The 19,161-nt window shown below is 45.1% G+C and overlaps 1 protein-coding gene across 2 annotated transcripts in view; it reads left to right on the top strand.

Annotated features, from left to right (window-relative positions):
* CLUAP1 (clusterin associated protein 1) overlaps window positions 1-19,161 on the top strand; it is a 1,096,220-nt gene that overhangs the window by 976,665 nt on the left and 100,394 nt on the right. For both annotated transcript variants that reach the window (XM_069646868.1, XM_069646867.1), the window contains exon 10: window positions 8,495-8,602. In XM_069646868.1, the coding sequence (XP_069502969.1) occupies window positions 8,495-8,602 (108 nt within the window). The remainder of the gene's footprint in view (window positions 1-8,494; window positions 8,603-19,161) is intronic.

The following is a 19,161-nucleotide window of genomic DNA, read 5'->3' as shown; positions in this document are numbered from 1 at the left end:
CGTGAGTCGACAGACGACGTTTTGCGTGGCAAAGAGGCTATTTCTCGACTCAAGGGTTTTGTACGCTCTTGAGGAGTATGTGATGCCGAGGTCGACCACTCATGGCTCTTATGTTTACCAGGTTTTTGTCCTGGGGTATCACCTCTAGGTGTCTCTGAGGGGGGCAAGGCTGCATTCTCAAACACCTTTAACATTTTCTTTCTAAATTCCTCCCACTAAGCTTGTGAGCTATGTTAGCTAGGACATATTACTCTCTCCGGTGAACTGGAGGATGAGGTTGAAGGCGATCTATGTCATTTTATTTATGTCTCGATACGGATGAATGGTGTGATCCGATCCGAGATCTCGAACGGGAGAATTTCTTACATCGAGGAGACGACAGTCTCGACTAGTCTGAGGTATGTTTGGTCGGGGTTATGGTTTTTGTTGGTCTTGCCTCTCTCCAACTTCCTTCTGTGCTCTCTTAAGGCTTTCGCCGTCATTGATGAGCACTCCTCACACTCTGAACATGGATGTTCTGCCCCAAGCCACCATAGACAATCCCTGTGGGGGTCTGTCATGGACATCTTTGCGCCACAATCTCAGCATTTTTTTAAACCAGATCGGGTCGTAGATGGAGCCGATGAAGTGGCCATCTCAAACGAAGGAGTGAAGGATTTTTTCAAAGAAAAACACAAAGGAATTCAGTTTCCTCACGGCACCGAGCGTTACATTCCTGAAGCTCATGAATTGCGGAAAAACCGAACTGAGCAACGGACACTGCGCATGACTACTTATATCAGTGATGACATTGAGGTTGTGACAGAGGCCTCCGAGGGACATCGACTCGACAGGCATCGGCGCGCAGCGCCCTCTAGTGGGAGAACAATATTTTTTCGAAGCAGCAAGCTGGATACGGGAATATCAGAGATATGGAATATGTGGGAGGACACAATCCATTCGAGACAATCTCGATTTAGCTGTCCAGGATCAGATCATGGATGTCTTGGGCATGACTAATCAGTGATCTGGTGTTCAAAAGGGCAGCTTTAAGACTGTGCCCACTTGTTCCCGCGTTAGTGGAAATCGGTCAAGTGGGGTCACCGGGGGCATAGGTCTAGGATCCTTGAAGAGGGTGTTGGTGACCCTTGCAGAGGGTGTTGGTGTTAGTATGCATAGGTTCCATATGGCCGTCGCTTGTCTGGTTAGATTCGACAGGTCGAAACACATAAGTTCTAGTAAGTTCAAGAGCAGGAACTGCTAGCTGCGTGTCAATCTCATTGGCAATATTCAGACAAGGTGGGGGACGCTAATTTGTTCCTCCACCCGTAACGTGCGTCTCACTGGGGTTATGGCAATTATTAGCGTTTGGTAGGCGCGGATATGTCATCTAATTTAGAGTGTTTTAATTTGTTTATCAGCGCAGTCCAGCTTGTTCGTAAGTGGGCCGGGGATAATGATTCTCTTGAGGGAAACGCCATGTTGTGTAGTAAGGCAAACCTTTAACCTAGCAGAAATTATAATGAGTAACCTAGTAATACATGTTGGAATGGAATCCGAGCAGGGAAAGACGCCCATATGCTGAATACGGCAATAACTGGGGAAGACTGGGCCTGTCTCGGGTGCATTGGCACAGGTGCGCCAGGTCAACTGAGTGTAGGGAGCTGTGTAGGGTATGACTGTATGGCATATGAGTGTTTGTTGTGTCTGGCATGTGTGTAGGCGTATAGTCATATTAACTTGTTCCATATACCTCCCGATATTTATGAAAAACTCACATTAAAATTTTGCAAGGAATCGGGAGTAAGATTCGGACACAAGGGCATTGTGTTGATTACTATAAACTTTTATTAACAGAAAAGAGGGTTGGAGAAAGACCTATTGCTATGAGGGGGTTTCCGTGCATCAACGAAACTAAAGCATTTCAATGTCAAAATGTCCAAAAGCATAAGAGTTCTCCGTCCTGTGTCCGAAATCCTAATCTGAACCGTACATTATAAACCTAAGATAATGTGAAAAGGGGAATAGGCTCTTAACTGGTTGAAGGTGCTCCTTCCACAGTTCCAAAAGAAAGTTCCAAAAAGGTGCAAAAAGAAACACTTTCACAGCAGGTTGCACCAAAGAGGTATGGGTTTTCCTTTGTGCCTATTCAATGTTTACTTTGTATTTGGATGTGGGTCCCAGACTCGCATTTCACAATGTTAACTTTGTACTTTCATCTTTCTCCTATGTCTGCTATACTCTACTACCAGGGATTTCACCGGGATATGCATCTTCCTTATGCCTTTACATTGTTCATTTTGTATTTGGGTTTGGGTCCCAGTGTATCAATCGCTTTGCCTGGGGTTTTCTCCTACCAGGGCTTTTACAACATGCACTTTTGGGTGCGAGTCCCAGACTCGCCACACGTTGCCTGGTATACTCGCCTGCCAGGTCTTGTTTAAAATATGTCTGTTTAGCTCAATTATCCTTGGGTCTTCAACCCCTCTTCACTGGTTTCTCTTCTTAATATTTTCTGCGTTCCCATTCTTGGAGTTGCTTTCGCCCAGCTTCTGTGTGCTGAGCAGTCTACGCTTTTAAGTGCCCCGGTCTCCCACTTCCATTGTTTGGGCTCACTGGTCTCTTCTGGCAGCTTATGCATTTTCTGCGGTCCTCACTTCCTTCGCCTGGGAGCCGAAGCTTGCAGAAATGTCATCCTGTCAGCACTTTGGTACCTGCTTCACTGTGGCCTCCTTCTCGCAGCCTCTCCTGATACAGGCTCTCGGGCGGCATACTGTCCTTCCAGCTTCTTGCGATGGTGCCGACAGCCACTGGCCTGCTCCCTGCTCCGACTGTCATCTGCTTAGTTCCCTGGCCTGCATCGGGTAAGGTGGATCTGCTTCCCCTCCATCTTCTTTGAGGTGCCCGGCTTTTGAATGTTCCGGCACCTATCGGATACTTCCAGTTACTACAGCGCGTCACTAGTTCAGTGCTCTGCATTACTCCCTCGATCTTTCCCGTCTCATTCTTTCCAAGAAGAATTGAAAAAAGTTAATATTCAGTACTAAGTGGGGTAATGGGTTCTATGTCGCAGTAATGCAATACAGCTTGCGGGATTTAAAGAGTATGTATCATAGCCTGAGTGGGAAGGGGGATACCAAGTCCCTGCCAGTGAATCTCCTTACCTCCCATGAAGGTTGTCTCCTCCCATGTGATCCTCCCTTAGGCAGCCACCCCCAGAGTTGGGATCAGGTAGCGGCTGCCCTTCCCTGGCCACATGGGAAGAGAACTCCTGCGGAGAGGAAGTGATGGCGTCACTGGATTCACCACACTGTATAGGAGGCACATAAGAGTTCTACAGTTCGTACATTTACATGTCTGGTATATGTTATGTATGTCACGCCCCCATCCACATCCACAAGCCCTCCTGTTCCACCCCGTAATTCCATCAGTACACGGCAGAGACATAGAGCACAGCAAGTCCCCACACGCACCATCGCACATCCTCACCCTCAGGTTTGCCGACAAGGGGTTGGCCGAACTCAGCGGCGCTGGTTTATGCCTCGCTCTCTATTTCTGCATTGGCGGTTGCCGTGGAGACGTGCTACGGGCATTCCGCGTCTCCGCTGCCGGCACTTGGACGCTCTTCCTCCACGCGTCCAGTCGCGTGTGTGCCAATCGCGTGTGTGAGTCACGTGATCGCGGGAGCGTCCGATCACGTGCGTGGGTCACATGGTCACTGGAGCGAGCATTCAAAAGCGACGCGCAAACTCCCATCCGCGCTTCACAGCTGATCTTGGTTGGACTACGGACTACGGACGTGACGCTGCTTTTCTTGATCTCGGATTTTGCCCTTGGATTCCGACCCGCTTTCCCTTTTGTACCTCGCCCGGACCTGCTTTTTTCTGGCTTTGACCTCAGCTCTTCCCACGGACTGCTTCTTGGATTTCCCTTGTTTGGTACCTTGTTTTGAACCGCTCCCCCTGGACACAACCTCAGCTTTCCTCCTGGACTGCAATTGGATTGCCCCTTGGTTTAGACTCTGCTCTCTGGATCACGTGCCATATTGTTTGGCTCACAGTACCAAGTTCCGTATCAGGTGGTGATTCCATCCTTCAAGTGCATTGCCAGGCTGCTACCTTGTCGTCAACCCTGCCGGCTCCCTCAGACAAACACCCCACATCAACACTGGTTTCCAAACAACCACTCAGGGTAAGCTCCCTTGTAGATAACATTGAGGATTGTGTACTGGGTATATTTTTGTTATCTAACCCGCCTGTTTGCCTTACAGTGGTCGGGGGGAACATCTTCCGGCATTCCTGGTTCCGGCTGACGACATTCACCATCTGTGGCCTCAAGGGCTGCTCGAGCAGTATATTGATTGTTTGCTCGAGTGGGACTTGGGGACGGAGGTATCATCGCCTACATGACCATCAAGTCTTGACAATGTATCAATGACAGTTTGTATATAATATGCACATTTCTTCTACTCATGTCTTCCATGCCTCACATACGTATAAAAGCTAACATAAAAGTGAGGTCTAATTTTGATGTGAGTTGTCAATGCGTATAAGCGGCAAATAGGAGTGTTTACATTTTGTACATGTATGCAATTTACATCTAACAAAAATATGTACTGTTCATTTAAAAGATGCAGATTAACTCTGTGCATGTGGGATACATTGTTTAATCTTAAAACGCAGATATCTCGAAATTGGCCAGCTCGAGTTTCAGAATATTTGTGTAATGCCATAAAATAGAGGTCCACACCAAAAATCTTGAAAATCGTACCGGTGAATGAATTTGACTTTTTTCCCCCCTGACAGAACCCTGTGATAAAAGCTTTTCAAAACACACTCAGAACATTTTCTTTTAAAATATGAAGACATCGATGAAAACCTTTTCCAGTGAGGGGCTACTACCTCGAACTTTTACCGAGGATTATTTTAGATTTCTTCATGGAAATGTTCAAGTGTGAAGTTATCTCAAATTCCATAGGCATTCACACTTAACCCTAACTAGCCATTATGCTAGCCAGATGCATAGTATATGGATTTACCCAGTGATCTTGACTCCAAGTCCTCCCCCTTTTCCCCCCATGTCACCTTCTGTCACATTGTTAAACTGTGTTGTTATGTCACGTGTTTGCTCATGGACTGAGTAATGGGTGGAAGGGTAGGAACTCAGAGTTAAGATGGTCATCACTTTTCACATGCACTGAATTTCTGGAGTTTTGCGAGAACTCCGATCATCTTAACTCTGTATTGACTAAAGTTTTTTCCACTGACTTTCAAGGGTTTTGCTATATCTTTTCCAAGGCCCGCTGCCAATGTCTTTCGACCATGGTCAATTTCCACGTTGGCCCAATTATTTAAAATTTAGATGCCCACTGGCTGAAGCCATCCCTTCTAGCCTAGTAGCAAACCAGCCACAGCTAAAGCCGATCCTCCCATGTGCATCCAGATCCAACCATCCATGTACTTTGCACATGGGCAGTTGCCCCGAAGGCCCAGCCCCCTTCCTACCAACTAATTCTAACCAGATTCCATCACCCTTGGCCTTTGGCAGTGGTCAATGACCATGCCCCTCTTTTTTTTTTTCTTCACCTTACATTTTCGCAGTAGGTTCCCCTGGGAAATAGCCACAATCACCCCATGCTTCTTTGCATTACCGCAGTGACTGTTGTGGTAGTCATTCTCGTGGCAATGCATTGTTTTCCAACCTTCTAGGAATGGGAAAATGCTTGACAATTTAAGTCTTCCACACCCCCACTGCAACTCTGGTACCTCCCTTCTCTTTTCTATGTACCCCTCTTGTGTACACATGCTATGACATTTTTGTGGCAAACCCACAGTAGGACCAAATTGGTCTGGAACAAAAGGGCTCCCAGCCCACCCCCAACTCTCCCACTATGTTTGGTCCTCTTTTCCACGTCCAACCTCAACCATGTTTTGAAACCACCTCTTACCCTCCTCCAAATATTATGTTGAGCACTGCACCCGGGGAGATGTATACAAGTTTTTTGGGACTGGGGTCACCTCCATCTCGTCAAATTATGTCAATAACTAACACACGGTTTTACCTCAAACCAACAAATGGGACATCTACAGTGCTTTGTGTCCAAGTTTGTTCTTATTTACCCCAAATCCATTCAGTAGTTTTGCTCTACGCGTGTTCAAAGGAGGCACCCTTTTCTCTATGGGAAAATGAATAGGAGTAGGCTGAAAACAGCTTGTTTTGTTTTCTTAATAACTTTTGAACGTTTGACACATTTTCTCCAAGATCGCAAGTGTTGAGGAGCACAGGCAGGCATTTCATTTGGAAAAATATTAGTCCAGAGCGTCAAAAGTTATTAGCAATATAATTTTGGGAAAAGGTCCATGTAAAACGGTTTTGCAAACTCAGTTTGCATTGTGCATTCATGCGGGTATTTAAATACTGAACATCTACCAGGCCTTTGTGTCTATTTGTGTAATCTTTCTCAAATTAGGTTTTTGTTAATATACGCTAAATATAACCTTTGATGAGATTTGCTATTGTAAAAAGATGCTGCAGACAAGATACTTTAGTATTTCCTTTTGCCATTGCTTGTTTTCACTGTGATCAAAGCAGTGTTGTATTGCCTCGCCTTCTGGCTTTTTAAATGCCTGTGCCAAGGGCTGTGCTAAGTGCTTGTGTGTTTCTTTCCTTCCATACAATGAGGTGGCAGTTGTATTGCAGAACATTTCCACACAGCTATCCATCGAGTGCATTTGTTTTTGGGGATTAGCTAAAGTGGCCATAGTATTTGTGTTCTATAACATGGGGCAATCACCTTGCACTGTTTTTTTTATTAACTTCAACTTGCTGCTTCATATTTGTGCGCACTTTAAAACGGAGCAGGCCACCTTCGTAGGTCAACTCCTAGCCTATAGGGCATATTTGTCAGTGAAATCAAACATTTGTTTTCAAATGGTGTGTACATGATGAATGAGCATGTTAGTTACAATGCTTACATGTATTTTCCTCCTTTTAACCTGATTGCATAACTATGCTGTCCCTTTTTTGAAAACTGTTCATGTTTGCTCCTATTATATTGATTTGATACGTTTAATGGAGCGCACACGCCAAGTAAAGATGCGCATCAACAGAGGACATCATTTTGGCCTGTTGGATCAAGTCCGCTCGTCACCTGACGCAGTTCTAAAGTCTTTTGTCCTCTGCCCACTTCACAAAGAGCCGTGGACCAGCGACGTCAACATCTGCTGCCTGAATCTGTCTCATTCCTCTGGGGTAGAGATTTTAATGAGAAACAGTACCTGCGTAGGAGGTGAGCCCTCTAAGGCGTGAGAATGATGACTCTGCTTCATGCAAGAGGAAGATGCATGATGCCTAGAAAAGTCCCTCGGAAAGTGAGGCCTCTTACTGTCCTGCTGCTTCTTATGGGCCCGCTCCTCCTCAAAAGGTCTTCTTGGTCTCCTGGCTGGAAGACTTTGACAGGGCCCCCTTCCCACCTTTGTGGTAGAAAGTGAAGAGCTTGGTGGCAGGCTTCCTGAAGGCCTTCAGATGCATTGACTGGAAGGATCCACAATCCTCTGTGTCATGGTTCTTCCCTGAGGCAGTAAAGTCATATCCTGTGGCGATAGAACATGGGCGTTCACCTCTTCCATTCTGGACAGGGTTGAAGCATGAGGCCTTCAACAGCTCTGTACCATGCAGTTAGAAAGAAGTTGGCTAATACTAAGTCATTTCTGAAGCATAATGAATGCACAGAAAAAAGGGAACTGAGGTCATGTCATTTCCAGTATGGGGTCTACAACAGCGCCAGGCTTCAGCCCCTGTAGCGAAAAGGTTTAAGAAGATTAAGAAGTTAAAGAAAATAACTAGCGCTGGAGATAGAATATCAGCGATGAGGAATCTGTGGGAGGAAGGACTAATTCCTCAGAAAGAACATTCCAATGAGGTAAGTAGTATAATTTTACTGTGTCGTGATTAGCAATGTCTACTGCTTGCAATTAAGGCAAGCCCTGCCCTACTCAGTCCACATTTCTTAAATGTGATGTATTTGTCCTTCAAACCTATGTTTGGTGCTCTACATTACACATTAGTAGAGGAAAGAATGTACTTCGAATGTGAAGAAAAATCTCCTCTCTTGCTACGTTAGTGACAGAGTCATTTGTTTGCTATGGGATCTCCAGGAATGAGTCCAACCAACTACTGTGCTTTTGCTCAAACACGGGTATCCAATTCCTCTCCCAGTTTACATTTACTTTATATTGCCTTCCTCTTTACCACCATCTCATCCTTCCTTTTCTATGTAATCAGATCACTCCTTGCATTCGGCTTTCATTACTGGTCAATTCTTGTTACAGCAACGGATCCTTTCCAAAGTAGAAGGTATTTTACTGAAATGACATATGAACTAAATACCATAGATGTATCTTGGTCCTCTTGGTAGGCACGCTCACAGTTTTTGCATTGTAATAGATTGCATTTACTTACATGTATGATGCAAGCAGAAAAAAACACATGTGTTCCCTTTTATGTGTTCATCTAGATAGCAATGAGGAATCTGACATGGAGATCCAAGATGACGATGGCTCCGACAGTGATGTGGAAGACAGACAATTGAAAACAAGGACGGCTAGACACATGAGGATTCAAGGTATTGCCAAAAAAACTCATACACCATATTCACTAATAAGGTGATATATAAAACAATCAAAGAATTGGTGTGCTTTAAACATGAAGTCCTGTATGACAGGACTATGATCCAGATTAATCATATATCCTAACCTCTTTTCAAAACCTGCACTGCAGATGGTTTTTTTCTCCAGTTACAGTAAAGCCCCAACAAAGTTACTCAAAGCATTGGAGAACAGTCCCTGCAAAAATAATTTTTGATTAGTCAAACAGCCAATGATCAAAGGTGTTAAACCATGTGCCTCGTGGCTATCATGGGCATTATCCAATGTTTGCTGTTAATCATCATGGTGAGTAACGGCTAGTGGTGTCCTAATTATCTTAGAGATAACTATCCGTCGTTGTTCTTTTCCCCAATCCTTGATATGTGGCACCAATACTCGAACCACCATTGCTCCATTTTCAGGTAGTTCTGTTCCATAACAATGCATAACTGATCGAAATATATCATTTATCTAGTTTGGTGGATCATTGTTGATAGTCTGTCCTATGGTCGACTCGACCAAATAGGCACATATATATGCATATGTATATGCGTGCACTTAGCAGGGAGGCGAGAGGTGGTGGAGTACGCGGAGGGGTTATTGGGGTTCCCCCATAACAAAAAATGGTTGAATACGGTTGAACTAAAGTAATCGACCAAAGTGGAGACTATCTGACGATTGTCAAACAACGTGGAACTGTATAGTTTAACTCTCTACATTTCCATTCACTCAACACGTTTTCATCATTCTGATTGCCTGCTCCCAAATCTGAAACGGACCAAAGGATTGCATCAGCACCTGTCATCTTAACCCTTACTTGTAGTTCTGACGTTATTTGGCGTTTGTAAATGTGGATATTCAGTGTTACTTGTCATGGAGAAGTAGTGAGTTACTTTTAAAATGACAAATGTACTTGTAATTGTGTTATCTTTTGAAAAGACTGGAACTCCACCTCCCCCGGCAGTTTAAAAAAAAACCTAATGATGATAGGCTGGACGTGTTTCTCTAGTCCGCTTTGGAGAAACAATCTTTACCTGTACAGTTCTAGTCAACGTATCCCTATTTGGTGGCAATTAAGTCGGTCTTTATGTTCTAGTAACCTCAATGCTGTGTGTAAAGTGCAGTGGTCGAAGTGTGTGGGAGTAGTTGGGAGCGTTGCTCCTCTTTGATCTTTTAAGTTTTACTGTTCCTGTACTTTTATTTGAAAAAGAAACTGTTCTGGAATGGTTCACTTTTAAAATAAGTGTAGTTAGAAGTTTAAACCTGCACTTCAGTGCACTGCACTAAACATTCCCTTATAAACAGCAGGTGCGTTTGTTTGGGGGTTTAGATTGTGCATGGGAGGGGGTGTGGTGATGGGGTTTGTGGGGAGCAGGGGCAGGCCAGCAGTGAACATAGTTCCATTACTTCTTTTCGTACACTTCGACCATGGGTAAAGTGGCTCAGCCCTCTTTCTCAAATGAATAAAGGGGTAGTCAATTGCAGCACATTCCAGTCAGCGCAACGGAGCCGATTTCCTGATCTTGGGCAAAAACGACTCTCCCTTTTTTATCCGTGAATACTAGAGCCAGGTCATGTGTGTTTACATCACCAATCTAGAGCCTTGCGCTACTATTAAAACTTTTCTTCCACACAAACTCCTCTGACTTGTTGTACTTGTAAACCCCATGCCTCCGTGATCCTTCTTATTTATTTATTATTCATTTTTGCATTTATTTCGGCGCACAAAACCCTCGTGTATCTTGGCGCTAGTTACAGAAAGTGCATAGTACACATAGCAAAGTGCAGGAACGTATTGGTTACATAATGTATTGGATAGCCTTGCATCATGGTACGGGGGCTCCCTCAGGTGTGCACGATAATAAGCTTGACAAAATAGGTATTGGTGCACATTCTGGCAAAGTTGCGTCTCATGTTACGGGGGGGCTACTTCAGGTATGCAAAATAATAAGCATGACTAAATAGGTATGGGTGCACATTCTGAAAAAGCTGTGCCTCATGGAATGGGGGCTACTTCAGGTATGCACGGTGACAAGGATGACAAAATACATAAGGTAAGTGCAGCGATACACCTAAAGTCAAATTACATACAGGCATGGAAGTGCAGTAGAAATCAGTGAATACATGGTTTTGAGGCACTGCAAGGTACATGTTACAGATATTGCCGGCATTACATAAGAGAGGCTTAGTTAGACCAAAGCAACAGTTGGAGCATTACGGTGACATGTAGTTAAAGATAGCTGTGAAGGGGTACTTGAAGATAACACGTAGGAGAGGTTGTTTAGCTAAAGTTGTTCCTTATGCAATGGTTGTTAGGTGGATCGTTGAGCAACCAAGGGCAGATGGTATTAAGAAAGAAGAGTAATGTAGTCTTGGCTAGATACGAAAGTCCACGAGAGGGCAAGAAAAGCATCGTTTCACAGCGGCAGTCTGTTTATTTGTATTTTGTTTTTTATTGAGTGATATAGCGCTTTTGTCCAAAGCGCTGCACAAAGTAAAAACCAACTGTACAAAAATAATGAACTGTACAGTAAATCAAATATCAATTCTTATAGCGAACAATCATGGACAGTGAAGAAGATGATTATTCAAAGAGACCCGAAAGAGAGAGTAGACTGTGATATACCGAAGAGATAGAGGAAAAATGTTCCAATCAAGAGGAGAAAGAAGCTGGAAGGAACGAAAAGGGTACTGAGCACAGAGGGGATGAGGGACGGTCAACTTAAAAAGACAAGAGGAGCGAAGAGAGCGAGAAGGAGTGTAAAGGGACAGAAGAGCAGCACGATAGTACACAGCTAGCCCATAAAGAGATTTCAAGACTAAGCACATAAAATGAAATTTAAGTTGGGAATGAAAAGGTAACCATCCGAGAGATGCAAGTGATGTTGAAATAGAATTACGGTAGGAAAGAAGACAGAGCACACTAACAGAGGAATTGTAGATTGACTTCAAAGGAGCAAGGCGAAAGGAAGTGAGGCCAAAGAGCGTAACAGAACAGTAGAAGAGTCCGGAGAAAATAATAGAAGAGACGTTTAGTCACATTGAAAGTGAGACAGGAGCAAACTTTATGAATAGAATTTAAAGATGAAAACGGCAAAAACGGGATGTGAGAGAAATATGATGGGTAAACAAAAGATTAGAATCCAGATAAAGACCAAGATTACTTGCAGTAGGGGAAATAGAAAGAGTAGAAGGGGGCAAAGAGATAGACAGTGGTGGGGGCTGAGGGGGAATTGTGTTGGCAGGAAAGAATAGGACCTCGGTTTTCCCAGCATTTAGGGTGAGGAAGTGATATTCCATCGATGATTTGATGGCAGAGAGACAGGTTGTAAGAGTGTGGTGAATTTCTGCGTGAAAGATGAAAAGGATAGATAAAGTTGTGTGTCGTTGGCGTAAAAGTGATGAGAGAGTCCAAAGGAAGAAATGACAGGAGCAAGTAAAGAAGTATAGAGTGACAATAGAAACGGGCCCAGGACTGAACCGTGGGAAACACTGTGCTCAAGAGGGAAAGGTGAGGCAGTCTTTCCACACCAAGAGACGGAAAACATTCTGTTAGAAAGTTTGGAGTAAAAAGGAAAGGACAGAGCCGCTAAAACCAAATGAGAGAGAATCCAAAAGCAAAGAGTGATCAACAATGTAGAAAGCTGCTGATAGATCAAGAAGAATAAGAAAGGAAGAGTGTTTAGCGTGACGAGCAGACGGAAGAGAGTTAAGCACACGCATTAAAGCAGTCTCGGTGGAGTGACACAGATGAAACCCAGACTGAAAACGTGGAAGAAGAGAGAAATCATTAACAAAGGAGGAAATCTGAGCATAGACGTGGCGCTCCAGAAGCTTAGATAAATGGGGTAGAAGAGAAATAGGGCGGAAATTAGAAACCATGAGAGGATTTGCTGAAGTTTGTTTTAGGATGGGATTGATGGTAACATGTTTAAAAGCTGTAGGAAAGATAGATGTAGAGAGACAAATATTAAAGAATGAGACAAGGAATGATACAAAGGAAGGATAGATTTTGGGAACAAGAGCAGATGGGATAGGATCCACAGGTGCTGCTGTAGGATGGACTTTGGCCAACAAGAGTGTTACATCAGAGTCGGACACAGGAGCAAGTCTGAGAAAAAAGTTAGAGGTTTAGGTGGGGGAGAAAATACAGTATTAGAGGAGGATGAATTAACAATTTCCCGACTTAAAGAATAGACCTTAGAGGAAAAGAAGGAAGCTAAATCAAGAGCCGAAAGAGTAGAATTAATAGAAGGATCAGGGGAAAGAGGAAAGAGAAGCTGGGTTAAAGTTTGCAACAGATGCTTAGCATGAGCAGATTGAGTGTGAAGATCAGAGAAATAAGTGTGTTTAGCAGAATTTAGTCGTAGAGGGTGTGATAAGAAAAATGAGCACAGTGATTAGACGTGAGATCGATATTTAAGCCAACTTCTTTCCAAGGGGCGAAGAAATCGCTGCATAGAACAGAGATGGGAAGAGAGCCAAGGTTGTGCGGGTTTACGGATAGGCTGAAAGGCAGAAAGAGGATGCAGTTGATCAAGAGCTAACAAGAGAGTAGAAGAAAGAGTAGACGAAGCCTCATCAGCAGAGAGGGAACTGAAATGTACAATAGAAGGAAGAATATTAGTACAGGTATCAAGATAGAGTGAAGAATTGAAGTTGCATAGATTGCATCGATACAATATTTTAGGCAAGAGAGGAGTAGAAGAAATAGGAAAAATAGGAGGAAGAAGTGATAGAGAGAAACGTGGTCAGATAGGTAGACTGGTAAGGCTAGTACAGAAGAAGCATTAAAAGATGAAAGAAAAATGTAATCTAGTGAAGAACTAGAATTATGAGTGGAAGGAGTAGAAAGTGGGGATAGTAAGCGAGAATCAAGAATAGAAAGGAAGGGAGAAGCAGAATGAGTGGAGGAAAGATGGAGATTGAAATCACCTAGTTAAACAAGCAGAGTTGGACTAGGAAGAATATGGCAAAGAAGATGGTCAATATCGTTACAAAATGACCTGAGAGGGCCAGGTGGGCGATAAATGACAAACGGCATGAAGAGCAGTAAAAATCTTGTAAATAAATTCAAAAGAAGCATACTCAGGTGTATCAACAGGTGAAGGAATCGAAGAGTAGGAGGAGCGATAGAGTATGCCAATGCCGCCTGCACGGCCACTGGTACGGGGAGCATGACTAAAGGAAGACAAAGAGGTAGTAAGTGAGGCTGCAACAGTATAATTGTGAGGTAAAATCCAAGTTTTGGTGATACAGAGGAAATGAAAATGTAATCTTAAGAAGATGTCCAATACTGCAGATCTCTTGTTGCATAAGGACCTTGCATTCCAGAGGCCCAGATCTATGGCAGCAAAGGTGTCAGTGAGTGGTGGATAAATGAGGTTGGGATTCACCATGTATTGGTGGACATGTTGTCCAATTGTAGGCTGTCGGATGATAAAAAATTTGATATTGAAATGATCATGTATAAATAAACCAGTACCTTGATGATGATCCTAATAACGGCCAATGATTTGTCCGACAATACTGGAGACGGCGGGGAACCAGGGTGCGACATGGTTACAGGGCCATGGGCCGCGTTCCTGCCGCGGACAGCTGCGGACAGCTCATGTCTCACTGGTCCTCACTTTGCCGCAGCTTTGCCTGAAGGCGGGTCTTTCAAGTTGCGGCGAGCAGGGTGGGAGCGAGGCAGGTGGGCGTGGCCTCCTTCATTGCCGGCCGTTACCAGGCAACAACAGCACCGAGCAGATGATCCTCGGGAACTTTAGAGGTATGAGCAGGATGGGGCACACTGATGAAATGAGCTGTGCTCCAGCACAGGCTAAGTACCCTGGCCCTCGCACACCGGAGTGCTGATGAAAATACACAAACAGTCCAGGCAGGAGCATGTTTAGTGGTACGTTGAATGAGAACGGCAAAGAGAACAGTTAATGGGGGTCTGAATGCGTGAGATCAGGGGTGCAGCAGGTGGAGCAGCCTTCAGTAGTAAGAGGCTTGAGATCAACTTTCCCAGCAAAGCAATGAGATGTAGCGGGAACAGTGGAAGATGGGACCGCAAAGGGCCCCAGACTGGGTTGCAGTGAGGGGATAGAACATCACGGTTAATAGAGACTTGAGTGGAACGCACGTTGGGGCTCTTACCTTTTAGAAGCACTGTGATGGGATGCACAGGTCGACGCCACGCAGCGGGACATAACGCAAGTCAGCAGGGCAGACATCGCATATCAGATCTGTCCATTTCAATGTATTGTTTGGTCATGTGCCATCATATGCAAATACACAAAGTAAGAGAGACACCCACCTATACTTACTTTCCATTTACAGTGTTCCCCATTACTAACAACTTGGATGAATTTGTGTCAATTCTCACTGACCGGTTTCCACTCTGTCCTATGTTTAAGGCTTTTTTAATGAAGGTGCAACTATTCTCCTACCATGGGCAGTGAGGGTGTCTTACCTGACTGAGTAGACTTGCCAGCAGCCTTGTGTCAATGTTTATATGGATATTTACATGTTTTAATATCTGGACAGTTTCATTACCTCCACGTCCCTCATCCTTGTCCTTGTACTTTAATCTATGAAGGTCCCCGCCTTCCAATGGAACCCTTTCCCAAAAATCCTTTTTTTTAAATCCCATGCCACTTAGTCTGTGGTATAAAGTACCTGACCTGTCCCATGATCCTCCTGTTTTGCTTTGTCCTTCTGGACAGTGAACCCTGGAGAGGCCAGCAGGGCTGTTTTCTTGTGTTCCTGAAGCTTGACCCCACTGATGGGCTTTGGGGTGGGTGGGTCTAGAAATTCTGTTTTGTGATTTTTCTTTCCCCCTCAGTTCCTGCTGAGATAGGACTTCAGGAGGGGGGGTAGCATCAGACCTAGACCTCTGGATGGCTGCAGATGACTCTCCCTTGACCTGCGCTGGGAAGCGCATTGAGAATGAGCAAAAGAAGTAACCAGAGCCAGGGGTCTCTGGAGCCCAAACGTTGGCCATGACTTAAGGAAGGAGCGCTGCATGGGGATTTGTGGAGTGCAGGTGCCCATGCAAAATGATCCTCGCCCAAACCTCTTTCAGGTTGCAACTGGCATGACCTCTTGCAAGTCTGCTGAGCTTTCTGGTCTCTTGGTATGGATTCAGGGATGGGTACTGTCCTTTGTTGCCACATTGTCACCATGAGCACTGACTATGATGTTGGGCTTGGGGACATGTTGGGCTTTCAGTGCTGCCTGAAGGGGTTTGGTAGTCAAACTGACCTATAGACTTCCCTCTGTCCTGTCCTCCCCAATTGTTGTACCTGTAGTTCTTTGCCCCAGCTTGAGCTGGATAATAGCAGAAAACAGGTGAAGGTTCTCTTCAGTGCACCATGCATGAGGAATGGAGTTCCTAGCAGCAGAGAGAGGCTGTTGGCTCTGTGGTGTCTGAACTGCCTATCCATGTGAATGTATTTCCTCCCCTGGGTTCTATTGTAACCCTGCAAACAGACAGCTGAAAGCAATTGGTGAATCAGCTGCCTTCATTGCAAGCTCTAATCTGTCGTTTCCGAGTCTGTGTTTGTGTTACCGTTTATCCTTCTTGCAGAAATCTGTTTGGCTTCAAACGGACTGTACTGGTTCCAGGCTTTAAATGTTTGCGAAGGAAAAAGTTATTGTGATTCAAGCATGAATGTGGAATACAGGTCTTGCTTTCAGGAAGAAATAAAAAAATATTGGCACAATTACATTGGAATTGGTGTGGAATTTCCATGTAAACCATTATTCTGCTGTTGTTTTGGAGGAATTACCCAATCTGACCGTTTACATTTGGTCGTTGTCATTTTGACCTAATTATAGGTCTTACTTTTTACCGTATTTCTTTTGACCTTATTACTTGAACATGAGGAGCAGGGGTATCTAAGGCAGGAGGTAGGGAGGAACTGTAGTGCTTTGGTTAATAAATTGGAGTATATCCTTTGCAAGGCAGAGGGATGGAGATTACTGGTCTTTGGGCTTTTTGACTGATGGCACAGAGTCAAGCAGGTTGACGGGACAGTCCTCTCTTGTTAAATATTGTGTGGTGCTTCTCTGTGGTTGCGGGACTTGCAGTCTGCTTCTGAGCCTTCTGGCTAGGAGTTTGTCTCCGAGACGTCTAGGTATGGATTTGTTTTAGTTAGAACTTGCTTTATTAAGGCTGAGTGTGAATATTGTGGGGCGAAGCCGTTATCACGCGGGGCATGCTGGACAGTTGTTTGCTGATTAAACGGGAGATAGATAGCTTAGAATAACACAACAGTTATAAGCATTAAACATCAACTGTTATTTATTTTCCGAAGCACGGAAACTGCTCTCCTGAACATCCGTGAAGACCTGCTCTTGAACCTTGATTCCAACACCCCGTGTGTTCTCATTCTGCTCGATCTCTCCTCTGCCTTTGACACTGTCAACCATGCCATCCTGCTCAACCGTCTCCGGGAAAACCTGGGTATCACTGGTCAGGCTCTGGCATGGTTGACCTCTTTCCTTTCAAATCGACCCTCCCAGGTCCAACTGGGGTCCTTCCTCTCCGACATCTTTTTCTCCACCTGTGGTGTCCCCCAGGGATCTAATCTCTCTCCCTGGCTGTTCAACCAGTATCTGGCACTCCTTGCCCACCGCATCGCCGCTCTCTGCCCTAATTTCCAGTGCTATGCGGACGATACCCAGCTCATTTTCAGGCTACCCTCAGCCTCCCCCTCTCCTTCCCTCATCTCTGACTGTCTGTCTGCTATCCAAGAATGGTGTGCCGCCAATGACCTCTGCCTTAATGCCAGTAAGACTGAGATTCTACTCATCGGTACTCCCACTCCCTCCTTCCCTGTAGCTCTCTGGCCTGCCTCCCTTGGCCCCCTCCCTGCTCCTACCTGCAAGGCAAAAAACCTTGGGGTCATCTTCGACTCCACACTCTCCTTCTCTCCTCATATTTCTGACGTCGCCAAGAGGTCACACTACCAGCTGCACCTCCTCAGAGGTATTCTTCCCTTCCTCTCCTTCCCCCAGAAGCTCACTGTCTCCCGAGCCCTGGTTCTCTCGAAGCTGGACTACTGTAACAGCCTCTATCTTAATCTGCCTGCCTCCACTCTCCGCCCTCTGCAACTCGTCCAGAACAGAACTGCGAGACTTGTCCTTGGCCTCAAGCCCGGGGACCGTATCTCTCCAGGACTGAAATCTCTACACTGGCTCCCAGTGGCTGCGAGGATAAAGTTCAAAACCCTCTGCATTGTCCACAAGGCCTTCTGGGGCCTGGGTCCTAAATACCTTCAACTCTCTCTTCCCAAATATCTTCCTTCCCGAGCCCTTCGCTCATCCGCCTCCAACTCCCTCAGGGTTAGCCGCTTCTCGAAGCAACGAGCTGGGGGTAGATCTCTCTCCGCGGCAGGGGCCTCCCTCTGGAACAGCCTTCCTGCCTCCCTGAAACTTGAGGAGAACCATCTCCGGTTCCGGAAGCACCTCAAAACCTTCCTCTTTGCTTCTGCTTTCCCTCTCCCTCTCCCCTGCTGAACTGCTAATTAATTTTCACTGAAACTGCACTGATCCTGCAACTGGACCACTCTAAACGGCCTCGGTCCTGGGCCCTGCCACTCTCCACTTGCACTGATGCCCTGGAACCCCTTTGCACTGCGGGACTGTCTCTGTATCCCTACAGCCACCCCCTCCCCCAGCACTTGTTCTGCACTTACCTCACACTTGCCACCAGCTGGTCCTATTTATTTATTTATTACGTACGCCACTTACCTTGTACTGCACTTTTCCCCCTCCCCTTCCCCCTGCACTTTTTCCCACTCCCCTACCCCTGCACTTGCGCGATCTGAATGACACCTGGCCTAGTAGGATCGTTGTCTGTCTCCCCTTGTCCCCCCCTCCCTGCCTCGTCGCGCCTTGAAACACTTGTGTATAGGCGCGTTACAAATACCATATCATATCATATCATATCATTTATGACACATTTAATATTTTAATAAAGACATAAAAACATTATTTACAAGTCCGTTGTAAATCACTAAATAAAACACTCTAAAACGGTGACAGTATCATACCCTAATGGGCAGGATTGACATCAATGTTAATCAGATCAGTAATAATGCAGAGTATCTAACATTTAGATCTCTAGTATTGTCTATATCTCGACATTTCGACATTGCTGCAAATGCTGTTCTGACCATGAAAGATACCAACGCTGGAGAAATGGAGTTACAGGTAAGAAACCCTTGTCTGCCGCTTTGAGGAGTGCCTGCTATGGGGATCAGTCGACACCCCTGGATCAAACCAGCCTTTTGCTGCTGCCCTTTTTGGTTCCCATTTTTCAATGGTTGTACAGTCCCATATTTAGTTTGCTGCGGGCCTGCGGTTGATGGTTAACCTCGGATAAAAAGATCTTTCTGAAAGAAGTTTCCTAATCATCTGACTTTGGGAATATAGTGTGATTGTGCCCTTTTTTTTTTGCTGTAGAGTGGGCAGGGACCATTTCTTACTCAGTTTGTTCCCTGGCGCTTTTCGATTTGGAGGTTGTGTATTCTTCCCTGGGGTT

Source organism: Ambystoma mexicanum, chromosome 2q (assembly GCF_040938575.1).
Source record: "Ambystoma mexicanum isolate Mex_15411 chromosome 2q, UKY_AmexF1_1, whole genome shotgun sequence".
NCBI lineage: Eukaryota > Metazoa > Chordata > Amphibia > Caudata > Ambystomatidae > Ambystoma > Ambystoma mexicanum.
The sequence above is the reverse complement of the archived record's forward strand: the minus strand, read 5'-3'. Positions and strand labels throughout refer to the sequence as shown.